Source organism: Cydia splendana, chromosome 6 (assembly GCF_910591565.1).
Source record: "Cydia splendana chromosome 6, ilCydSple1.2, whole genome shotgun sequence".
Lineage (NCBI taxonomy): Eukaryota > Metazoa > Arthropoda > Insecta > Lepidoptera > Tortricidae > Cydia > Cydia splendana.
Genome location: NC_085965.1, coordinates 9,155,582 through 9,181,275, shown reverse-complemented (window position 1 = coordinate 9,181,275; position 25,694 = coordinate 9,155,582). Strand labels below are relative to the sequence as shown.

The window sequence follows — 25,694 nt, the reverse complement described above, 5'->3', positions numbered from 1 at the left end:
CTGATGATTTATTATTATATTCGCCAAACCTTTCTATTGAACAAGCCAGTAGATCAGTCACTTCTTCTTTGGGCTTATTGAAGTTATGGTTAGATTCAAATGGTCTGGAACTTTCAGTGCATAAAAGTGTTGTAGTTTTGTTTACTAGAAAAATGTTTCCTCCTCCGATCAATGTGCAATTTAATAACTGCTCCATTTCCATTAAAGATAAAACCAAATTCCTAGGTGTTATTTTAGATAATAAATTAACGGGTCTTCCACATTGTGATTACATAGTTTCTAAATGTGAAAAAAATATTAATATCCTCAGGTGCGTTTCAGGAGTTTGGTGGGGTTCACATCCTTTTTGCATGAAACTCATGTATAATGCCTTGATAAGAAGTATTTTAGATTATGGGACATTTTTGTTAGAGCCAGGATATGTAGCTGGCTTCCAAAAACTAGATCGTATTCAATCCAAAGCACTCAGATTGATTTGTGGGGCCATGAATTCAAGCCCTATCAATGCCATGCAAGTTGAGTGTGTTGAGCCTCCACTTCATTTACGACGCCAATATCTTAGTGATAGATTTATTTTCCGTTGTTCCCAATTCTCTAATCACCAACTCTGGATTATCCTGTCTAACCTTGTGCTTCAAATAACTACTTCCAACTATTGGAAACACAAAAGTCCTCCTTGTTTAGTAAAAAGCTTTCAAAAACTTAAATCTATATCAGCTCCCACTGTTAGCTCTTCAACACTTCCCATTTTCCAATATGAATATGATTCTCTGACACTTATTCCTCCAGTTCTCCTCGATATTGGAGTCTCCAAGAATGATGTTGAACAAAATCAACAATTCCTGGGATTCATTGGAACAGATGGCCTGGGTGCTCATCATATGTACACAGATGCTTCTAAGACGTCAGAGAATGGTTGTGTTGGCGTTGGTGTTCTCCACACCCAATCTAATATTTACCAAAAAATAAAGTTGCCACCAGAATCCTCTGTGTACAGTGGTGAGTGCTTTGGAATCCTGAAAGCAATAGAGTTCATCATTATAATGCATCTCAAAAAAACAATTATTTTCTCAGATTCCCTAAGTTCACTACAGGCAATATGTAAATTTCCTTTCAAATCTAAATCTAATAACCCAATTATTTATCAAATCCGTAGCCTATTGTTAAAATGTCACATTAAAGGGTATTCGGTTTCCATTGCCTGGATCCCTGGACACAGAGGGATTAAAGGTAATGAAAGGGTGGATGATTTAGCTCGAGATGCCATTAGTTGTGGGGACATGTTTCCGTTTAAGAATGTGTCTGAAGACCTGTTGGCACTGCCTAAATTATACCTACGAAAGGAATGGAGGAATTTATGGACATCTGGTGCAGGTGCTGCTGCGTTACATTATCGAAGCATTCAAAAATCAATTCCTGCCAAACCTTGGTTTGCTAAAATCTCTCTGCCAAAACCTGCAACTAGTATGTTAATTCGAATGAGATTGGGTCACGTATGTACACCGGAACACCTCAAATTACTAAATCGCGTGGCCAGTTCTGCATGTACTTGTGGAGCTGATCCCGCTGATCTTAACCATATATTCTTTGCATGTAACCTTTATGATCGTTCTATACTATTAAGACAGCTGTCAGATTTTAAAGTTCCGTTTCCCACATCTATTACAACACTCCTGTATATTAATGATTCTTCTCCATATATATTTAAATCATTGTATTCATTTATTTCACGTCATAACATTAAACTCTAACTGCCTATAATTTACCTTTTCCTGATCCTTTTCCAAAATTCCGTCTTACCCGTTATAATGTAATCCTTTAATTCCGTTTCCCTGCTTTACTCGTCTGGCTGAATGCGCCAGGAGCGCGATGCCATAAAAAAAAAAAAAAAAAAAAAAAACCTCAAAATCATTTCATCTCAATTTTTTTCAGAAATTACCAAACAAACTTAACTTCGTTTGAAAACTAAATATTATGAAGTACTTTTTATTAGTCTCGGTAATTTAAGAACAATGGATAATAACATTGTGGATTGTAAACAGACAAAAAACATTCTCAACGGAATATCAAAATCATTTGTACTTCACGTATCAGAAAAATTGCAAAACACAGCAGAATTAGACGTCAGCCAAAAAACCCTGAAAGACATTGATGAGATTAGAGAGACTACGGATAAAAATGAACTAGAGGCAACAAAGGACATTCTTAATGGATTATCAAAGTTTGATTTTCATATATCAGAAGACTTTCAAAACATTACAGAAATAGACTTCAGCAAGAAGAACCTTGAAAAAATTGACAAGGGCACAACTCTTCCACCATGTTTGCGCTGCCTAAATTTGTCACACAATAAACTTCTTGAGGTTCCAAAGATTGTTATGGACCTTAAACAATTGCAAGTATTAGATATTTCTCACAACGCAATACAGTATTTCAACGAAACTCCAAGCTTCTGTCACGAAATAGAAAATCTCAATGTCTCCAGCAATGACTTAAGGTGCCCTCCAATATGGATATGGTTGGAATTTCCAAGGAACCTGTCTAGATTAGACATTAGTTGTAATATGCACATAGCAGAATTGTTAAATGGATATGTCGATGAGCTTCTGCAATACAACACTCGGCTCACGCATGTAACATTATATAATTGTAGGTTAGGTAAGTACTTAAGATTCCTTGGCACTTTCCCGAATGCAAAAGACCTTGTACTCGGAACTCCAGACTGGAGCTGTTATGCTGCAAACCACCTGCAAGAGCTACCATGCCAAGGGCTCAACAAATGCTGTGATATTCAAAGACTAATCTTAACTAATACCCATATATACACTATCACTCCACAAATAAACATGTTTAAAAATTTAATAGAAATAAATTTGTCACAAAACAACCTGAACGGGTTACCAACTGAATTCTGCGAGTTAGAAAACCTAGAGATATGTATATTGTCTTTCAACAACATACTGTATGTACCTGATGATATAGTCAAGTTAAAAAAGTTGACCACCCTGTGTTTAGCGGTCAATGAACTTTGCATGATACCTGAGAACATAATGGACCTCACTAACTTGAAGGTCCTGGATTTGTATGACAACAATATATCGGAGTACCCTGAAGACATTAGGAACATACCAGAGCTTGATTTGGCACAAAACTACTTTGAAGAGCCTGATGATGATGATTATTTAGAAAAGAGAGGGAAATTGAGACTTCATAACTCCGACCGATTAAATGGGAGGTAGGTATCTTTTATTCTACTGTTTTTATTTTTACATACACATCATTTTTTCATATTATGTATGAATGTTGTAAACGTTTTTTGCAGAAAATTCGAAATGGAACAGCCTGAGAGTGAACATTCTCCAGACACAACTGATGATGAAGAACTGATCAGAAGCTTAAATGAAAAAAGTAGCTCTGACGGAGGTAAGATCTGATCTGATATATAATGACATTTGCAGTTTACCTATTAGTAAATGAGGTATTTAATTATTATTGTAACAATACATTGTCCGAAACATATGTATGTCCTTTTTAGGGTTCCATACCAAAAAGGTACAAAAGGAACCCTTATGGTGTGAATCAGTATGTCTGTCACATCGCTAAATATCTCGAAAACTACTGAAGCTATTGATTTAAAATTTGGAATAGTTATTTTGATATGGAATGAAAAATGTTTTAGCCTATAGTTTATTTCTATGTACAATAGTTTATTAGCTTCAAAACATAACCACATAAATATATTTTTCAGAACCAAAAAATGCACCACCAAGCTCACCCGAAGATTGGGACTCTGATTCCTACTGGGAACCATACAACGTACAGTACCAGCGCCCAAAAGGCAAGCCATACTGGACATCGTTCGTAAAGAAAGCTATGGACAATGGTAACCTGTGCCCTTCGGATCACCACACGGCGCCTGTGATGTGCCGTCCGACCCAAGAGTATGAATCTGATGGACAGTTTGATGATTATTCTGAGGATGACAGTTGATCTTTTCACTATGGGCCTTATTTCACTAGATACAGCGTTATTGAAAGGGAACTCTGTAGCAGGGATGTTGCGGATATTCGCATCCGCATCCGCAGAACATCCGCATTATTTTCAACATCCGCATCTGCATCGGCATCCGCATAAAATTGATGCGGAGCATCCGCATGATGCGGATGTCGACCAAGTCGGTAACAGGAACGTATTAGCGGCAGCACCGGCGGCGTAAATGCTAGGTAATTTCGTCATTATATATAACGAAATCGTCTAGATCCCGAAAAGTCGGCCAAGTTACTGTTTATTCAATAAAACGCACCTATATTCTTGCTCAACTACTAAACGTTTCGTTTTTTTAAATAAAAAATGCTAAAAATGTAATATTTGACGTTTTTGAAGTATCATAACTTGACATCCGCATCCGCGGATGTGAGGCTTTAAATATCCGCATCCGCATCCTCATCCGCGGATGTCAAAAAATCTGCATCCGCAACATCCCTGCTCTGTAGATGCCAACCAGCATAAACCCTTTGACCGGCAAAGATGTCAACTGACGCGCCCAGCTACAGCACAGCCATTGATTTATACATTACTTCGTAAAGACGGGACTTACGGGTACTACGAAGCGGGTCAGTTCGTAGGTGCGCAAATCGCCGAGAGTAGGCTGATGATGATGATGATGATGATGATGATGATGATGATGATGATGATGATGATAATGATGGTCCTATCTTTACTTTTGAAATCTTTGGCTACAGCTAGGGAATGCAATCTGGCACCAAGATTGGCGATTCGAGATTTCGAGATCTCGCACGAAAAATCTGAATCGAGGTAGGGTGTTTCGAGATCTCGGCGGTCACACTTTCGAGATCGAGATTTGGCGAAATAATTAAAAATGTGTTATTTTGAGTAAATATTTCGAAGAATTCCGTATATACTACATATTTAAAGTACGTCATGTTTTATTTTGAAGATAAAAACAACAAGTTAATCAATATTTAATAAAAAAAATACTTTTAGTAAAAAAAAACAAAATATATATATATGTACTTAGCTCTAATTTGCATGTAATTATGAAACAGTGGTAAAATTATTTTTAATTATACATAATTGTAAGCAGAGTAACATGCTCAGTTGATATTTTTGACAAGCACTCAGCAACTTACAAAAAAATGTAGGGTAAGTGAGCAAAAATCATAAATAATTGTGACTGGGTACGTTAATTTCGTCCGATTTTTCCGCACAGAGCGCTGAACAGTGCTTTTATCGTCAGCTAAAGCCGGCCATACACAATAGCACTACCTGAACAACATGAATCTAAGGTCAAAAAGATTACTCAAAACAAAGTAATTCATACGGATCAATCTTTCAATCTCGTTCGAGATCTCGAAAATATTAATCGAGATCTCGATCGAGATTGCTAAAATCGAGATTTCTTGTAAACGAGATTGAATCTCGAAAATTCGTGCGAGATCTTGCGAGATCGAGATTGCATTCCCTAGCTACAGCCCAATTTCAACCTTCGTGCATTCCGACAAGGTTTACAATGACGCGCCGCACACGATAGGCATGGCGTTCAAAGGGTTCCATAGGTAAACCTTATCTCTTTGCAATAAGGTTCAGGAATTTTCAGTTAACACATTCACTGCCCTCGACGCACATGTGCGATTGTGCGTCCACCGTCATACAAGTTTGTTCCTACGCCACGCCCCCTGGCAGTGAATGCGTTAACAGTGTGGACTACGGTGGCTCATACTGTATGAAGTTGTAGATTTAATACATTCACTGCCAGCGGCGCGCAAGGCGGGTTTTCTGTTCATGCTGTTCGTAGGCGCTTTTCGCTACATACGGTTTTTCCCGTCTTATCGGCTACGCGCGTAGCTCGAGCTGGCAGTGAATTTGTTTAAAATATTTTTGCCCATGTAGGTACAGCATGAGAGGTTTTGAGAAACATGTAATTCTAATTTGAATAATAAAATAAGGCCTGTTGGGCCAGTTATAAGCCATAAATAATAAGGGTTTTACGCTTACAGCTCTTCATATTATTTATTATAACTGAATTATAGTACAATTTTTAGCTTATCTCGTATTCAAAAAGCTTATTCGTTTGTTAGTTTTATTGTTATTAATATTATAGATAGGATAGTTAAACAATTTTACGGTGCGAAAAGTTTAATAGATATGTACTACTACAATTTATTTGTATCATAAGTTAATGATACCTTTCGGATATCTGGCTTCAAAACTGCATTCAATAGAAGTCTAGAATTGTACACAAATGTAAATAAATATAATATGTAGGTAAAGTATCTTTGAAACAATATTTTACTTGGCGACGAAGTATATTTTTTAACTTCATGGACTTATAACTTTGTATGTTTATATTTTAGACAATTTCCGGCAAACGAGGGCCTAAACTAAACAGTAATTTACTAGCACATACTCACAATAAGATATTTTACACTACCATGCTAAGTTAAGCATGAAGCAAGTACCTAGACTCTCAGCTCGGCACTCATATAATCCTCATATTATGATATTATCCTATAGAAAGTAATACATACTTATATAATTTGATTTGTAGATTTATTGACGACTGACTAAAATGAGATGTTTTATTAGTCGCGCGTCAAAATGGTTTGGTAGGTATATATTATTACTTCATAGTCAGTGAATTCATAGTATACTAACTGTTAAGTTTTATATTTCTATTTGTTTTTAATAAGTATTGTTTTTGTTACGACGATTCTTCAGTCAAAAAACGCAACTTGAAGACCCACCATTTTATGTCAATATTTTTAGGCGTCGTTTCCACCAGAGAGATGTGCAAGGATGCGTAGCGAGGGATATATGTTTTTTAAATCAAATAGAATCACTTCATTTGTTTTCCTCGCTCAGCGTGTAGTGTCTATTGGTTCTTAACAAACACATCCCTAGCTATGCATCGTCACTCATCTCTGGTGGAAACGCAGCCTTAGACCAAAATACATGCATGCATTGAAGTTATTGTATATAATCAAACGAGCTTTTTAGAACTCGCACAGTAGTTAGGGTAACATGGCACTGCCGATAACAAGGTCCAAAATGATTTTTCATGATTGTAGGTAACGTCAACGGTAAAAATATGAGTGTAGACAACTTACTCAAAAATATGTCCCATAGTTCTTAATTCACTGACATAAGAGTTATGGGACATATTTTTGAGATGATTTGTACACCCATATTTTTACTGTTGACTGTACCTTTCAAGACACTGTAGCATATTAATAAAATATTTACCTTTTTTGTTGCTTATTTTTTTTATAAAGTGATATTCAGAATTAGGAGAAAGTGAACAGCGTGTTGCAAAATATGTGACGTGATTAAGGCATTTTTGAAAAAGTATTAGGTTCTAATATCATAAGATTTACTTAAAGCAAATATGAACCTTATTTTGAAGCATTAAGGTTGACAACCAAATGCGATAGCACTTAGGTATAATACGAGTATAAGGGTTGTTTCACACGTACCACAACCACACCACGTCGCAGCGTTAAAATGCGGTCAAGCAGTGGTTACGTGTGAATTGTACTATTCATTAAACATACAAAATATGCGCCCGACCACGTGTTATGGCTGTGGTGTGGTTGTGGTTGTCGTGTGGTTGTAGTACGTGTGAAACAACCCTAAGAGTTTTTTGGCGCTACACGCCCAACAGGCCACCCAACGTATTACTTTAGCTAATTTTGATTATCACTGTAGCTTTATAATGCCACCAAGGAAGGTTGTGTTTCATAATAATATTTTCTTAGGATTTGCCATAATATTTGTTCACTATAATAAAATTATTCAAAATAATATTTCCAGTGTATTATTTGATATTCCAAATTCTTGCCGTTTTATAAAGACCTGTGATATCAGTCTGTCTTTCTAACAACGATTACCTAACTACATTTGGCCGACCGGTCATGTGAAGAACTTTAAAACCTAGAACCAAGACTCGACATAGTACATTAGCGGTCGTCCAGAAATCATGGGGGAGGGGGGTTGAGTGTAAAAATCACCAAGGGGAGGGGGGGTCAAAAATAGGCCAAATATGATCACATGATTTCACCCCTAATTGGGCATAGCTTAAAAACTATGTGCCTAAACTAAACGTGCCTCCCTAATTTTGGTACAGTCCCTCCCGGCTTTTTGTCACGGCTCATGGGAGCCTGGGGTCCACCTGGCCCCAATTTCACCACGGTGACAGGCGCGACAATTGTAAAATCACTGTTGCTGACGTCACAGGCATCCATGGGCTACGGTTACCACTTACCATCGGGCGGGCCGTATTCCTGTTTGCCACCATCATTGTATTATTTAAAAAAAACTTTATTATATCGGAATAAAACAGATATTTCTTTTGCGTAGTTTCTGACAATTGTCAAGATTTAGAAGAATTGTAGGTAATTCTTGACAGGTAATGAGTTATATGTCGGAATTTCGTGACAATTGTAGTGTTTCTTGTAACAATTGTCATAAACTTAGCAAGAGAAATATCTGTTTTTTTCCGATATAATAAAGTTTTTTTTAATAAAACAATGATGGTGGCAAACAGGAATACGGCCCGCCCGATGGTAAGCGGTAACCGTAGCCCATGGATGCCTGTGACGTCAGCAACAGTGATGTTTTACAATTGTCGTACCTGTCACCGTGGTGAAATTGGAGCCTGGCAACTAATCCCAAGAATTGGCGTAGGCACTAGTTTTTACGAAAGCGACTGCCATCTGACCTTCAACCCAGAGGGTTAACTAGGCCTTATTGGGATTAGTGCGGTTTCCTTACGATGTTTTCCTTCACCGAAATGTTCCGAAAAACTCATTAGTCCGGGATTTGAACCCGCGACCTCCGGATTGAAAGTAGCACGCTTTTACCGCTGTTTTAAGCTTTATTAAAAAAAAACATCAATTAACAATCAAAAAACATTTTATTAAACTATCAGTTACACAATAGGTACGCAGTTAATTACCTAATACTCATTTAAAGCACTGTATCGTCTGTATCTTAACTTTTAACTATGAAATCTCTAGTGATAATTTTATTTCCTTTAATATTTCATCATGAATGTGGTTCCGGTTTTCCCTTGTCACCTGCAATAAAAAAAAACCTTGCAATTTTCCTTTATTTCTTTACTGACATAAAAGGGAGGGTTGCTTTTCCAGGGTATTCCAGTCAACTCCAGAAATAGCTGCACAGACGTAGATTTGACGGATTTAGGCGGCCAAAAGTCGATAATGCAAAAATCAACACATTGATAAAAAAATATCACGTGGGGGTAGCCTATAGACCCAGGTATATTATGGTACACTCCCCACTCCTTATAGTCAAACCTGAGCCGCACCATGGTATAATAATATACTCCGCCTGGTACTCCATTCCGAGATTCGCGTATGACCTAACTGACACGCGCCTACGTCATCATGCTGTTTACAGGTTCTCAAACTTTGAAATGTGGGAGAATTTTAACCAACGGTGAAAATTATTTTAACGGCATTAATTTTAAGTTATTCATGTAGAAACATAGTAAAATAAAACAAATCTAATGTATTAAATTAAACTTTATTTATCTATACAAGACAAACGTTTAAAAAACTAATTCACAGTTACACATTAATTACCAAGCTTACGACGTGAAAAGTTTGGAAAACACTGCGACTGCTGACACTGAGCGAGAAGGAAATAACAATTAACACGCGTTCGACAAGGATGACGGTCAGGGCATGAAGTTATCTAGATCCGAATTGTCAAATGTGCACAGCGCTATGGGGTCATCCATTAATTACGTCACACGTTTAGGGGGAGGGAGGGGGTCAAGAAAATGTGACATATTGTGACATGGGGGAGGGGGGAGACACAAACTTTGTGACGTCACTTTAACTTCATCAGTAACCGAAAATTTTTTTTTATTATTTTATTCGCTGTATATACATTTAAATAACAAGTTTTTAAAACGATAATCGTTTTTATTCTTTTAATTTTCTTTCCTAAGCACTTTTGGGTTATAAAATTACTAATATTTATATCGTCAAAAATATTTTGATAAAATATTAATAATACTTAGGTACTTACTTAATTCGATTTGGCGATTTCGTAGAAAAAATGTGACGTCACACTAGGGGGGAGGGGTTTGCCAAATGTGACAAGGGGGGGGGGAGGGGTCAAAAACCTAGAAATTCGTGTGACGTAATTAATGGATGACCCCTATCCTGTGTTGCCAGTAGTATAAACAGAATTACCCGAAAGTCTGAAATTTCTTTCGTGAATCGGAAGATATTGCTAACGAGTAATTAAAAATGACGTGTTATTGTAAAATTTAAGCTAAAATACATATAAATGAAAATTATAAAATTATAAAGAAATATTTTAACTTATTAACCATAGGTATAATGTACCCATGTAACATGTTATGTTGAAATAAAGTGGCAATGTTATTGTGACGTAGGCCCGTGTCACTCTGGGAATGGAAGACCATGTTTTATTAGACCATGAGGCAGTCGAACTTTGACTATCGCTCAGAGCGCACGTTTCTGTTCTCGACGCTCCTAAAAGTTACATGTTTTCCAAAGTGAATATAATTTTTTTCTGGCATTTTTATAAAGTTTTATTGATGGAATCCAGTTATTCAGGGAAGAATTTATATATTTAAATCATTTGATATTATATTTTTGACGTTTATCATATATTTTGAGCCAGTTAAATATGACCTTACACAAAATGTTGTTTTTTTTCATAGATTTGGTTTTTCAAACGTCTTTTTGTTGTACTTCAGGGTGCGTCCCTGTAGTGTATTGTATATATTTGAATAAAATGCTTATTCTTCTTTATGTTGTTACTAGCCGCTACTAGCCGTAACCTCCGGACTTTAAAGAAAATTCCTTTTCGTTTAAATTGATTAAAAAAAAATATTATTTTTACAGGTAGGTAAACCTAGTGCTTCGGGGAGAAAAGTTCTCACTGGAAAATATATTTTAGAGTAAATACAAGAGCAAAATTTACCTGGTTTTAATTTATTTTATTCATTTTTTTATATTTTTTTAATTGATAAAATATAATTGTCTTTGGGGCTATTCATAAATTACGTCATTTCAAATTAGGGGGGGGGGGGTCTGGACATCGGATGACGGTAGCATGAAGTAGGAGGAAATGGGGTCATTTGATGCATGATTTTTGGATGATTATAGGGGGGGGGGGTCCAAAATCGTCAAAAATCGATAACGTAATTTATGGACAGCCCCTTTAATATAAAATCACGTTTTATAATGTTTTATCCCATTTTGAACTAATATAAACCCTAAAATAATATTGGCCGCCTAAATCGGTCAAATCTACGTCTGTGAGCTGATCGCTAGCATTGCTTTTTCTAATAGACATTAGAAAAAAAAACACTTTACTTATACTAAGTAAAAATAGGTACTATAGGTGTGACGTTCCACGGGAAAAGGTACCTTATGAGGGTTTCTAGTTTCGGAGATATTAAATGTTTTGTAAAGAGGTGAAAAAATGCTCAATTTTTTTTATTGTGTGATCTGAAACCTTAATGCGTAACGTTTGTTTACCTGTTTTTATTTTTGTTATAAGTTAGTTATAAGCCTAGTAATGTCGTCTCAGAGTTTAGTAGAAAAGGTACCTTATGGAAAAAAGATTGAAAATTCCCAAAAAAACTAGTCAATACGGGAAAAGAAGTTTGGTAGAGAACTGTATTAGCATTCTGCAAAACTAATTTGATAATTTCAGTTCTGGTTGGGGCGCCTCGCAAATATTATAACCGTACATAGACCGACATCACAAATCCAAGTAGACTGCTATTATACCAAAGTTACTCTCGTCAAGTCTTTCTTAACTAGAATAATCTTCATTTGGTTTGGTCGCATGCAGTAAATCAGCCATTGGTTTGCTGAAAAATGCCAATACCCGACGCATTACCTTATGGAATATCTGAGGTCATTGAACCTCAATGCCGCTTATCTTCAATAGCAACCGAAATATATTATTGATAAGAAATAGACGATTTATACCATCTTAACCCCAAAATATTATTAGTTTATCCTAACTGTTCCATCATCATCATGCCTCATCATGTAACTTGACCACAAGGTACCTTTTCATTACATACAAATTATTGGTCTTTTTTAAGATTATTATGACGAAGAACTAATTAAATTGGGGGCAGTTTAATGTAAATTAATATTTTCTATTCATAAAAGATAAACTATAATATGATTGATATTTTGTAGTGATGTATTATTAGATTTATTTCCATAAGGTACCTTTTCGTAAATGTATGGAGCAAATACTGTTATTGTTATGTAAGTTTAAAGTGGCATAAGGGGTTAAATATAGTATTTAGTTGGGGTTTTAGGATTTATTTCATTTGAATGACAGAATTTCTTTCATATGTGCTCAGAAAAATTGATTGTGTGTCACATTAAAAGTAAAAATATTCAATTTTGTGATTTTATATGAAAAAGTCAGAAAATACATTTTCACCTCTAAATCGGTATTGTTTTTTGCTTAAACTGTCTGTCAGTGTCGTTTTCTAATAGATAAAATTTAAATCTTGAGAGCTCATTGCAATCGATCGTGAAAATGAAATAAAACTTTATTTACAAGAGATTGGTTAGTATACACATAAATCAGTCGATATCAAAAGTTTCTATTTGCATTACAGAACAAGTCGCAATATTTTTTTAATCTCAGATATATAAGGCATTATTATTTGTAGTCAACTATGTAACTTACTTCAGGAACATAGTTTTTTAGGCGGCTAAACTTAAAACTTCTCTATCGTAAAGTTGCTCATTTCACAACATTATTTTCAAAAAATCATATCTCTGTAACTACGCAACCTAGAAGGTTGATCTTTTGTGTTATCGATAGCTTATTTATTGTAGATTACTGGGGTATGCATAACTCCATACCCGCCATAAGGTACCTTTGACCGTGGGACGTCACAGGTAGTCTACGACAACTTACCACCCAAACTTTCCCGTCCTTATTACTCCTTATAGACTCGATGAGCGGATCTACCTTCCTAATTGGTATAGTGGCCAATACAAAGCAGTCGGAACCTGGGCTGAATACCTCCTTAACCTTGGATTTGAACGGCGCGCTGAAAAACTCCATTTTACCTATCTCGTCTATTACTAGAAGCAATGGCGGGGATAGCTGAAAAATTGGCTAACATTAGTTTTATTTGTAAAAACGCAACGGAGAGTCAATTAGGGCAAATATCCACAATACTCTTTATACGCTTACATGGCGACCCTGCCTTTTATACTGCACTTGGGCAGATGCCATGTACAATACGCAGATAAAAACTGGTATCTGCGTATTGTACATTGGATGTGCCTGTAAATGTATTTAGGTAATAGGGTCATTGCGTCAGTTTACCTGCCAGTGCTTGTTTCCGTCCACTTAGCGTAGTTGCTACAGAATTGCGTATAATTTGAATATATGCATATATATTCAAGAAATGCGTATAATTTGAATATATACCAGTATATTCAAATGATACGCAATTCTTTGTAGCAACTACGCCAAGTGGACGGAAACAGGTACTGGACGGTGAACTGACGCAATTACCCTATTATTATTTTTAAATTGTTTACAAAACCAGATTTTTTTTAATGTATTTTGTTGTGATATTTGACCTGTTCATGTTTCTTTTTTGTTTTGAATCCTCCTGTTTAAGATATTTATTTTGTTTTGACAAGATAATTAAAAAAACCGGCCAAGTGCGAGTCGGAATCGCGCACGAAGGGGTCCGTACCATTACGCAAAAAACGGCAATAAAATCGCGTTTGTTGTATGGGAGCCCCACTTAAATATTTATTATATTCTGTTTTTAGTATTTCTTGTTATAGTAGCAACAGAAATACATCATCTGTGAACATTTCAACTGCTTAGCTATCACGGTTCATGAGATACAGCCTGGTGACAGACAGACGGACAGTGGAGTTTTAGTAATAGGGTCCCGTTTTTATCCTTTGGGTATGGAACCCTAAAAATAAATTTTTCTTGTTACTTTAATTAATTTGTAATGCGCAATATGTGAGTTTTTAAACACATCATTGTATTGTTTTGTGAATAAATGAAAATTAAAATATGATTAACTGTATGACCGGTATGAACTAGTTCCCTGATTAGTTTTGCCTTTGTTTTTCAATAAATGTGTAACAATCATGGAGGACTGCATACAGTTGGCTGCAGTGGAACCTGCCCCCCACAAATACAATCTTCTATGCAGACGGGGTAAGACTTAGTAGTACTTAGCTTCAGCCTTTATACAACATAATATAAATATTATGGATGTATGAGCTGGTTCTGATGACCATTCTGGCCTAGTGGGTAGTGACCCTGCCTGTGAAGCCGATGGTCCTGGGTTCGAATCCCAGTAAGGGCATTTATTTGTGTGATGACACAGATATTTGTTCCTGAGTCATGGTTGTTTTCTATGTATTTATATAATATATATTGTCTCGTTAATACAGGTATTTTGAAAACCTACACTATACCGTTAACCCAGTGTCAAATTGTACTCGTAGCCATGGTAACTCCAGGTTTAACTGGTTAACCCTGGATTAGTGGCATGGTGCAACTGGCGCTCATGCTCTGGTTTTCTAGGAGAGTGATGCCGTCATATAGCAGCCGTCTCCATACAAATACTACGACATCCATATTTAGCCGTATTATTTGGTATGGAGACGGCCGCTTATGACGGCACCACTATCCTTGGAAAACCGATCTTTAGTCTTTGGAATGTATTATATTTAAGACATACATTTACATGCTACTGACCTTTCTCATACTATACAGGGCGATACTTTCAAACTCAGGCACCAGCACTCCATATTTCCCAACATTGTACTTCACTGGCTCTGTCAATAAGCTCTGGTCTCTCGCCAGCCGGCCCCGTTCTCCTTCCAATGTCACTACGTCAAATCCCAAACGAATACCGTCTTTTCTAATCTCTTCTGTGTAAAAGCCCGAAGCTTGTGTACCCAACATTTGAATTGCTTCACATAGCTTTTTCGTAAGTGTTGTTTTTCCAACTCCTGTAAGAAGAATCTAATTAGAAATTATAGGCTATGTTTGTGGAGAAAACTGAGGTTATCGATGTACTTAACCCGGGTCGCCGGTTAAAATGAAATATTTTAATTTATTTGGCATATTTGTTCTACCAGCTCTACCGCGTTCTAGTCTATTTTATTTTATAAATGTAAAAACACTGCTTTGTCTTTTGTTTACATTGGCGACGTACCGAATTCAACATTTCGTTTCATAACTTGACTTTTGAAAACATGATAACTGCCAATAATCAATGATAATTTTTGTGCTTATATATTCACGAATGAATAAATACATACCTTATTTATTAATCCCTCTTATTCTATATCGTTTATGTTTGTGATAATATATGTAAGAAATTTACGATGAATTGTAATATATTTTTTTAATGTTTTATCATCAAAAGTAGTAATATTATTATGATCGTAGAAAGGAACGCGTGCTGTCCTATAATTAGGGTTGCCAACCGCACTATATTATATAGTATTGTACTATATTTTGGCTCTCTGTACTAAATACTTTTGGAAAAATATATAGTAAGTACGCTAAAATACTATATTTCCGATTTAACGTATATTACACTCGTGTTTAGTATTTTATCTATAATAAAATATTATAGATAAAATACTAAACACGACTATATTTTTTTGAAAAGTACTATATTTTTGATGCCTTATTCTGGAAAATACTATATTCCACCAAAAAAAAGTTGGCAACCCTACCTATAATCCAACTATATTTTACAAACTACAATTTCACTATCACCTTTGAGCTCGTAAGCACCTCCTAAACTTATTTGGTTGATACTACTTCCTTCTCTTTTTTCTCGTCCTTTGCTCCTTTCTCATTCACTTTGACACATTCCTTATTTTTTGTTTCTTATCATTTTATCACTGTACCAAAGTTCAACGAAGTTTCTTATTGCTTCGTTTATCAGTTCATTTCATTTATAGAAGCCGGCAAGACTAGATTTGTACAGTATTATATAAAAATGGCTTCCGTTGGTTCTGTGACACGCGTTTTGCTCGGCAAGAATGTTCTCAACGGAGGCCGCTTTGTAGCAGCATCGAATACCGGTTTGGTGAAGTTTTACAGTGCAGGTAAACTACTTATATTAGTTTAAATTAGGAACACCCGTCATGCAGGCACTGACTATAATAATTATTCATATACTATTTGAGATTCGAGAACTTCATTACATATGGGTGTCTTACCTCGGCATATGGCGCATGGTTGAATACTTGCTATCTGCCTTTCTTTTACTTTTACCTATAGGTACATACATTAATTCGCCTCCTTGGCCAGGGTTGTTGGGCCGCTAGAATGCAGTGGTATTTTGAATGAACTAAATCCCTAATTTGTAAAAGTATGATTGGCCCATTTCATCTTTTATACTGCAGCAGCAGCTCCTCTTCTCATACCAATATATTGTTCTTAAATTTACAAGCACTTCAACATATAAGTTGATTGTTAACTTTGCAATAACTTTTAGAGTCTATTCCTTCAGAAAAATATATATCTAGCAGTAACATTCTTTAACAGGTTCATGATGGCCCGGCTAAACTGGTGCTCGACCAAATGTCATAGAGGACCCTGGGCAGTTTTTGAAGCCACCATTTTTTTTCTAAATGGCTGTATACATATTCTAATCTAACTAATGTAAGGCTCATGGCATTGGTTAAGAAACTTAAGTTTAAATGTGATGTGATAGTGTAGGAAACTTAAGTTTGAATACTTGAATGTGATGTGTGAGTGTGTAGGACTAAATTAAATTTAGTGAGCTGATCACTTACAGAGTAGATGGTTGTCACCAGTTTAGAGGAACCATTATGTGTGCACTCTCTTATTGTGCATATTCAATATGGCACTAGAGGTAACATTACGCTGGTTGGGAACATGGTCAGTATATCAGTCTTGTGTTAATTTAGATTGTTATTACTTATTAATGCACTCAACTGAATTGGAATTTGGACCTAACACATTCCTTGTTTGTTTTGTTCTGGAGAAAGATATATTGAAGACAATCAATATACTAAAAAATGGTTTCTCAATATGAGTTGTTTGTCAATTAAGAAACTTTGAGGCTTATTTTAAAGGAGTCGAGTCCAAATTGGCTTGGCAACAATTAAAGACCTTGACTTTGATCATATAAAGAATTGTATTAATGTTTATCTTATCTGCCTGTAGCACGAAATTATTTTGCTATATAGATGTTTACCTTGAGGTTTATATAACCAAACGTAGGCGCGTAATGTGAGCCAATTGTTTTATAAACTTTTGATAATTTTCAAGAGATATAATATAAGTATCTGAAGGTATCAAATATTTTGACTAACCTTTTGAACGCTACAGACGGCAATTGACGTCAACGCAAAATCGCGACAACGACGCCAGAGACGGCATTTGACGTCGATCGTTTTTTGATGAAAGTCTACTGTAAAACACCCCACTTTTAGGTTGGCATTATTTATTCACAAAACTAAATTTTACCCCCGTGGCGTCAGTGGCACGTCAAATGGATGCGCCGTTTGGCGTTCAAAAGGTTAAAATTACCTAGTATACAGTATATCTACGCCTATAACGCGCCATCATATACCTTATTGGAATGCATAAAAGTTTATACATATTAAACTGTAACTGTAAGTCATCTGCGACTGTGGCCGTTTTTATCGGTCAAAGGAGCATGCTATTATAGTGGTGCATTGCCCAGAGATACAACTTAGGTTCCATGACTTAATACAACATTCAATCTCTTTCAACCTCACCTATTGCTTCACAGCTCCAGCATACGAAAACATCAAGACCGAAGTGGTGGGCGCCAAGAAGAATGTAGGTGTCATCCAGCTACACCGGCCCAAGGCCCTGAACGCGTTGTGCAAGCCGCTGTTCCAGGAGCTCGGACAGGCTGTGCGCGCCTTCGACGCTGATGATTCCATCGCAGCCATCGTTCTCACTGGTAATTAGTACTAATTAGGCTGGATATTCATCCTCCTAAGGCTCATGGTTCTAGCTATAGTACTTATTTAGTTCATTGAAATTTAAATCATATTCAACTGGAACAGAGTTGCATTTGTTTTATTTTGTTCAGTTTTCAAACAAAACAAAATCAACTATATTTCCTACACTAGGTTCAAACTTCAGTGGCAATTTTTTGATATTTTATTTGTAAGACTGAGCCTTAGGAGTTAACTGACCACTAATATTTTTTTAATAAAAAGAATTAAAATTTAAACTGTTTATTTTTATATAGAACAAAATTACTATTTATTAACTTAGCACTAGTCTAATGTTTAATTGAGGTGTTGCTTAAGATAGCAAATCGTCAGGTTACAAACAAAACATACAAGTAATGAAACAAAAATCAACTTAATTGTTTTGTTACTCATATGGTTGTCTATATCTCTGAATTTGTGGTAGTAATTATACACATCAAAAGACTTTGTGACTTTTTTTATTTGTGGTAGGACTATGAGAGCTCATAGTCTTAAACGGTCAGCTGAAAAAAATTCAACTATACTGAGTTTTGATCGTCACCTGACTATATATCGTTTCAAGACACTTCTTTTCTCTGTCTCCAGGATATATCGTTTCAAGACACTCTTTTCTCTGTCTCCAGGTAACGAGAAGGCCTTCGCCGCCGGCGCCGACATCAAGGAGATGCAAAACAACACTTTCTCGGACAACACGAAGGGTGGCTTCCTGCGCGAGTGGGAGGACGTGTCCAACTGCGGCAAGCCTATCATTGCTGCCGTCAACGGATTTGCTGTGAGTAGACCTTACTACAGCGGTATTAGGTGTATTTTGCTATGCACTTGCTACAATAGATGCAGAACAACACGTTCTCCAACAACACGAAGGCCGGCTTCCTGTGCGAGTGCGAGGACGTGTCCAACTGCGGCAAACCTATCATTGCTGCCGTCAACGGCTTTGCTTAAGTATTTACACCTTACTACAGCGGTTTTAGGTGTATTTTGCTGTGCACTTGATACAATAGATGCAGAACAACACGACGGCCGGCTTCCTGCGCGAGTGGGAGGACGTGTCCAACTGTGGCAAACCAATCATCGCTGCAGTCAACGGCTTTGCTGTGAGTAGACCTTACTACAGCGGTATTAGGTGTATTTTCCTGTGCACTTGCTACAATAGATGCAGAACAACACGAAGGCCGGCTTCCTGCGCGAGTGGGAGGACGTGTCCAACTGCGGGAAACCTATCATCGCTGCCGTCAACGGCTTTGCTGTGAGTAGACCTTACTACAGCGGTATTAGGTGTATTTTCCTGTGCACTTGCTACAATAGATGCAGAACACGAAGGCCGGCTTCCTGCGCGAGTGGGAGGACGTGTCTAACTGTGGGAAACCTATCATCGCTGCTGTCAACGGCTTTGCTGTGAGTAGACCTTACTACAGCGGTATTAGGTGTATTTTGCTGTGCACTTGCTACAATAGATGCAGAACAACACGTTCTCCAACAACACGAAGGGTGGCTTTCTGCGCGAGTGGAAGGACGTGTCCAACTGTGGCAAACCTGTCATCGCTGCCGTCAACGGCTTTGCTGTAAGTATTTAGACTCTACTACAGCGGTATTAGGTGTATTTTGCTGTGCACTTGCTACAATAGATGCAGAACAACACGTTCTCCAACAACACGAAGGCCGGCTTCCTGCGCGAGTGGGAGGACGTGTCCAACTGCGGCAAACCTATCATAGCTGCCGTCAACGGCTTTGCTGTGAGTAGACCTTACTACAGCGGTATTAGGTGTATTTTGCTGTGCACTTGATACAATAGATGCAGAACAACACGAAGGCCGGCTTCCTGCGCGAGTGGGAGGACGTGTCCAACTGTGGCAAACCAATCATCGCTGCAGTCAACGGCTTTGCTGTGAGTAGACCTTACTACAGCGGTATTAAGTGTATTTTGCTGTGCACTTGATACAATAGATGCAGAACAACACGTTCTCCAACAACACGAAGGCCGGCTTCCTGCGCGAGTGGGAGGACGTGTCCAACTGCGGCAAACCTATCATTGCTGCCGTCAACGGCTTTGCTGTAAGTATTTACACCTTACTACAGCGGTATTAGGTGTATTTTGCTGTGCACTTGATACAATAGATGCAGAACAACACGAAGGCCGGCTTCCTGCGCGAGTGGGAGGACGTGTCCAACTGTGGCAAACCAATCATCGCTGCAGTCAACGGCTTTGCTGTGAGTAGACCTTACTACAGCGGTATTAAGTGTATTTTGCTGTGCACTTGATACAATAGATGCAGAACAACACGAAGGCCGGCTTCCTGCGCGAGTGGGAGGACGTGTCCAACTGTGGCAAACCAATCATCGCTGCAGTCAACGGCTTTGCTGTGAGTAAACCTTACTACAGCGGTATTAAGTGTATTTTGCTGTGCACTTGATACAATAGATGCAGAACAACACGAAGGCCGGCTTCCTGCGCGAGTGGGAGGACGTGTCCAACTGTGGCAAACCTGTCATAGCTGCCGTCAACGGCTTTGCTGTGAGTAGACCTTACTACAGCGGTATTAGGTGTATTTTGCTGTGCACTTGCTACAATAGGTGCAGAACAACACGTTCTCCAACAACACGAAGGCCGGCTTCCTGCGCGAGTGGGAGGACGTGTCCAACTGCGGCAAACCTATCATTGCTGCCGTCAACGGCTTTGCTGTAAGTATTTACACCTAACTACAGCGGTATTAGGTGTATTTTCCTGTGCACTTGCTAAAATAGATAAATATTATAGGACATTTATACACAAATTGACTAAGCCCCACGGTAAGCTCAAGAAGGCTTGTGTTGTGGGTACTCAGACAACGATATATATAATATATAAATACTTAAATACATAGAAAACAACCATGACTCAGGAACAAATATCTGTATCATCATACAAATAAATGCCCTTACCAGGATTCGAACCCGGGACCATCGGCTTCATAGGCAGGGTCACTACCCACTAGGCCAGACCGGTCGTTCGATAGATGCAGAACAACACGAAGGCCGGCTTCCTGTGCGAGTGGGAGGACTTGTCCAACTGCGGGAAACCAATCATCGCTGCAGTCAACGTCTTTGCTGTGAGTAGACCTTACTACAGCGGTATTAGGTGTATTTCCCTGTGCACTTGCTACAATAGATGCAGAACAACACGAAGGCCGGTTTCCTGCGCGAGTGGGAGGACGTGTCCAACTGCGGGAAACCTATCATCGCTGCCGTCAACGGCTTTGCTGTGAGTAGACCTTACTACAGCGGTATTAGGTGTATTTTGCTGTGCACTTGCTACAATAGATACAGAACAACACGTTCTCCAACAACACGAAGGGTGGCTTCCTGCGCGAGTGGGAGGAGGTGTCCAACTGTGGCAAACCTGTCATAGCTGCCGTCAACGGCATTGCTGTGAGTAGACCTTACTACAGCGGGATTAGGTGTATTTTGCTGTGCACTTGCTACAATAGATGCAGAACAACACCTTCTCAGACAACAGGAAGGCCGGCTTCCTGCGCGATTGGGAGGATGTGTCCAACTGTGGCAAACCTATCATCGCTGCCGTCAACGGCTTTGCTGTTAGTAAATTCAACTTTATTACAACGGCATTAGATATGTTTACTGTACACTTTCTAATAAGCCGATAATGCTACAAAAAACCCTCTACCTGGGAAAGTGTCCAAATTGATCGTAGCGGTAGCTGGCCCTAACACCGGTTGTACTATAGTTCACAGAAGGATCGCAGTGAAAGATTATTCGGGCTGACAAAATAGTACCAAATATTTAACATTCAAGTGAATATCCAGTTCAGGTCTGTCATTAGATAGCACAGAAGGGATATAGACGATATAGTGATATTCAAACCGTTTTTCGATCACTTTTTGTTTGGAGGTCTAAAAACTTTTTGACACCTGAGGGCCACAGCTCACTTCCTTTTTGCGAGCCGGCATTTAGCACTTTTCGCCGACCGAATAGGCAGGCCCGCGGGCAGTTGGCATAACCAACCAAATAGGCAGGCTCGCGAGCCAGATCTGGCAGTTAGCAGAAACAAATGAATAACCAACTATTTCCCCTTCCAGCTCGGCGGCGGCTGCGAGCTGGCCATGCTGTGCGACATCATCTACGCCGGCGAGAAGGCCAAGTTCGGTCAGCCCGAGATCAACATCGGCACCATCCCCGGCGCGGGCGGCACGCAGCGCCTGCCGCGCTACGTCGGCAAGTCCAAGGCCATGGAGATCGTGCTCACTGGCAACTTCATCGATGCCCACGAGGCCGAGAAAATGGGTATGTTGGGATAGGAGACTGTAGATAAACCTCGCCAATAATCTGAGGCGTAATTCTAGGTAAAGTCAAGGGATTTGATTCTTGTATCATTCGGCAATGACAACTTGAACTAGGGATCCCATTAATCGCCTGCCGCGCTACGTCGGCAAGTCCAAGGCCGTGGAAATCTTGCTCACCGGCAACTTGGTGGAATGGAATGGTAGTTTAGCTGTGGAAAAAGAGCTTACCCGCGCCATAATCTGGGGCATAGAGAAGTGTTAACTGCTCCGAGCGTCTTAGTACTAGTAGTTCACAACCCTAGATCACGGGCATAGACGGAGCTCGAGACACAATAGTTCAGAATGCGCGACGCTTTGAATAATAGGAAATGGTGAGCGCTCGGCATCAATGACTGTTCTTTTGTTATGGTTGTCAGGTTGCGCTGTCGCTGTGACTGGTTTATATTTCGTATTTGTTACATATTAAATGTGCGCTTTCTTGTGACGTTATATCAATGCAAAAAAACTGACAATAAGTGCACCTTGTTACACCCCTCCTTTTACGAACTTGTCCCCTTTAAATTATCCTAATATGTCCTAATATTTTTTGAGGTGCCCATAAATATACAATTATACTGAAATACCGCTTGTCTTCTGCATCTCTCAGGACTGGTGAGCCGCGTGTTCCCCGTCGAGAAGCTTCTAGAGGAAACCATCAAGCTCGCCGAACGCATCGGCGCCCACTCCCCCCTCGTCGTCAAGATGGCCAAGAAGGCCGTGAACCAGGCCTACGAGACCACCCTCAGGAGCGGGCTCGAGTTCGAGAAGCAGGTGTTCTACGGCACCTTCGCTACGGTGAGTTCTACATGTTTCTAGAAGAGACCCTCTCGTCGAGATGGCCAAGAAGGCCGTCAACCAGGCCTACGAGACCACCCTCAAGAGCGGGCTCGAGTTCGAGAAGCAGGTGTTCTACGGCACCTTCGCTACGGTGAGTTCTACATGTTTCTAGAAGAGACCCTCTCGTCGAGATGGCCAAGAAGGCCGTCAACCAGGCCTACGAGACCACCCTCAGGAGCGGGCTCGAGTTCGAGAAGCAGGTGTTCTAAGGCACCTTCGCTACGGTGAGTTCTACATGTTTCTAGAAGAGACCCACTCGTCGAGATGACCAAGAAGGCCGTGAACCAGGCCTACGAGACCACCCTCAGGAGCGGGCTTGAGTTCGAGAAACAGGTGCTCTACGGCACCTTCGCTACGGTGAGCTCTACGTGTTTCTAGAAGAGACCCACTCGTCGAGATGACCAAGCAGGCCGTCAACCAGGCCTACGAGACCACCCTCAGGAGCGGGCTCGAGTTCAAGAAGCAAGTGTTCTACGGCACCTTCGCTACGGTGAGTTCTACATGTTTCTAGAAGAGACCCACTCGTCAAGATGGCCAAGAAGGCCGTCAACCAAGCCTACGAGACCACCCTCAGGAGCGGACTCGAGTTAGAGAAGCAAGTGTTCTACGGTACCTTCGCTACGGTGAGTTCTACATGTTTCTAGAAGAGACCCACTCGTCAAGATGACCAAGAAGGCCGTTTTTAGAGGAGACAACACACTAGGCGAACAATCAATCGCCTCATGAGAGTACTCATGAAAGAGCTAGTCTTTGAGAAACAAATCTTATACTGTACTTTAGCTACAGTAAGTTCTAGACTTTAGAGGAGACACTCTCATCATGCTCAAACCTCACAGTATGTATTCATCTTGTCAACAAGCTACCAACGTAACGAGATCGTTGAAGAACTGGTTTCAATGAAGAATCAGGTTTTCTAAGACTGTTTTCACGTGCGGATATGCTTCCTTGCACGAATCCCATCTGTATTAGACCATTCGTGTGCCTTATTGCAATCTGTTAAGGTCTATTAATGGCCAGTAAGTGTGTTTTTCATATAAACGAAGGTTGCTCTCTTTTGGAATTCATATAAACTCATTCGCTTTTTTCTATTTCAGGAGGACCGCAAAGAGGGTATGACAGCTTTCGTTGAGAAGAGGCCACCCAACTTCAAGAACAACTGATTTTTTACTTTATTTATACTGAAAGTACTGAAACCAGCAGACAATCATGTAGGTCGTAAGAAAAAGTGCAATTATCTTGTTTAAAATCCATTCTATATTGTTTTATTACCGTTTACTAAATATACTACTTTATTTTTAAGACTTTAATCTTTTCCCTGTTTTTTCCATGTTTTCTCACCTGTTTTAATACGCCTATATTTTTAAACAGTATTAAAATTGAAGAAAATAATAGAGAATGTATCCTTAGATTTATCATACTTGAATGATGATTGAAGAATTATACTTGGTCAAGCAAATCTTGTCAGTATAAAAGGCGCGAATTTCAAATTTTCAATGGGATGATAACCCTTGGCGCCTACATTTTTTAAATTTGCCGCCTTTTTCTACTGACAAGATTTGCTTGACCAAGTATAATTACAGTCGGCGCGTGTGCTTTAAAAAATCTGGGCCTGAGGAAGCGAGAGTGCATACGACCCGGGGACGTAGGGAGCAAGAATGAGAACAAAAGCATAGTCTGTCAAACAACTTTGTCAGTAGAAAAAGGTGCGAAATTCAAATTTTATATTAGACGATAACCCTTCGCCTTTGCGCCTACATTTTGGTCCCTCCCGGCGCGCTGCCGCGGTTGTCATACATACTTATTGGCGGTTGTGGTGCGGTTCTATAGTGTCACCCGACGGCGGCGCCAAACGGCGTTAAAATAGCAACCATAACACCAAAGAATATAATACTCACTAGGAGCATAACACGCAATTTGCCGCCGCGGTTGTTCACCGCAAGTGAGTACAGCCCTTATTTTAAGATGATTTAACCCCTGGAACGCCGAACCGACAAACGTACTTGTACCCGTCAGATGCCTAGTGCCGGATCCGTCCCATCCCCCTCAAATGCCGGATAGGCTCGCGTACGTGCACCCGTCAACTGCCGCGATAAAAAAAAAGTGCTATTGTGCAAATGATATAAAACTCTATTTGTAAGTGTTTAGATCTCAAAATTGTAAAAATATAATACAATAAGTTTGGTGACTGATAAGGCACAAGGCAGTTGAGACACTTTGTACAGATCTGGGACTAGGCAGTTGACGGGTACAAAAATTGAAGACCCTCCGGCAGTTGACAGGACTGGTACGGATATGGCACTAGGCGTCCCAAGGGTTAAAGATTTTTATTTTTAGCGCTGGTACAAATCAGCTGGCAACTGTCACTTAAAATCTTAAGACCAAATTAAAAAGTCGTGGTGGTTTATTTTCAACACGGCTCTATACTTGCAACACTAGCGCTAAACGTCAAATCTTTGGAGTCTTTTCAATTCAGTGT

General features: G+C 39.0%; 3 protein-coding genes across 4 annotated transcripts; 2 read left to right on the top strand and 1 right to left on the bottom strand.

Moving 5' to 3' along the window:
* The first annotated feature begins 1,667 nt into the window (after window positions 1-1,667).
* LOC134791357 (leucine-rich repeat protein SHOC-2-like) lies at window positions 1,668-4,631 on the top strand. Its single transcript, XM_063762367.1, has 3 exons — window positions 1,668-3,235; window positions 3,323-3,423; window positions 3,749-4,631. Exons 1-3 carry the CDS (start codon window positions 2,013-2,015, stop codon window positions 3,988-3,990), a joined length of 1,566 nt encoding a protein of 521 aa, XP_063618437.1. The 5' UTR covers window positions 1,668-2,012; the 3' UTR covers window positions 3,991-4,631.
* A 4,282-nt stretch (window positions 4,632-8,913) lies between these two features.
* On the bottom strand, window positions 8,914-15,291 carry LOC134791847 (nucleoside-triphosphatase THEP1). Of its 2 annotated transcripts, none has more exons than XM_063762978.1 (4): window positions 15,195-15,291; window positions 14,803-15,072; window positions 12,979-13,170; window positions 8,914-9,095 (listed from the first exon to the last, which is right to left on the bottom strand). In XM_063762978.1, the coding sequence occupies exons 2-4, from the start codon at window positions 15,010-15,012 to the stop codon at window positions 9,021-9,023; spliced, it is 477 nt and encodes a 158-aa protein (XP_063619048.1). In that variant the 5' UTR covers window positions 15,013-15,072; window positions 15,195-15,291; the 3' UTR covers window positions 8,914-9,020. The 2 variants fall into 2 exon arrangements, with proteins under 2 accessions (XP_063619048.1, XP_063619046.1); XM_063762976.1 differs by having other exon boundaries at window positions 14,803-15,059; window positions 15,132-15,271.
* Window positions 15,292-15,919: 628 nt separating this feature from the next.
* Window positions 15,920-24,517, top strand: LOC134791356 (enoyl-CoA hydratase, mitochondrial). Its single transcript, XM_063762365.1, has 6 exons — window positions 15,920-16,172; window positions 17,852-18,028; window positions 18,689-18,837; window positions 22,139-22,343; window positions 22,989-23,176; window positions 24,313-24,517. Exons 1-6 carry the CDS (start codon window positions 16,064-16,066, stop codon window positions 24,376-24,378), a joined length of 894 nt encoding a protein of 297 aa, XP_063618435.1. The 5' UTR covers window positions 15,920-16,063; the 3' UTR covers window positions 24,379-24,517.
* Window positions 24,518-25,694: the final 1,177 nt, after the last annotated feature.

Coding starts and splice junctions, on each gene's coding strand:
- LOC134791357 (XM_063762367.1), top strand. CDS start 2,013: ATGGATAATAACATTGTGGATTGTAAACAGACAAAAAACATTCTCAAC. Junction 3,236..3,322: donor TCCGACCGATTAAATGGGAG/GTAGGTATCTTT, acceptor CGTTTTTTGCAG/AAAATTCGAAATGGAACAGC. Junction 3,424..3,748: donor AAAAAGTAGCTCTGACGGAG/GTAAGATCTGAT, acceptor TATATTTTTCAG/AACCAAAAAATGCACCACCA.
- LOC134791356 (XM_063762365.1), top strand. CDS start 16,064: ATGGCTTCCGTTGGTTCTGTGACACGCGTTTTGCTCGGCAAGAATGTT. Junction 16,173..17,851: donor GGTGAAGTTTTACAGTGCAG/GTAAACTACTTA, acceptor ATTGCTTCACAG/CTCCAGCATACGAAAACATC. Junction 22,344..22,988: donor CCACGAGGCCGAGAAAATGG/GTATGTTGGGAT, acceptor TGCATCTCTCAG/GACTGGTGAGCCGCGTGTTC.
- LOC134791847 (XM_063762976.1), bottom strand. CDS start 15,174: ATGCCAAATAAATTAAAATATTTCATTTTAACCGGCGACCCGG. Junction 13,171..14,802: donor CCCTGTATAGTATGAGAAAG/GTCAGTAGCATG, acceptor CCAATTTTTCAG/CTATCCCCGCCATTGCTTCT. Junction 9,096..12,978: donor AGGACGGGAAAGTTTGGGTG/GTAAGTTGTCGT, acceptor TTTTTATTGCAG/GTGACAAGGGAAAACCGGAA.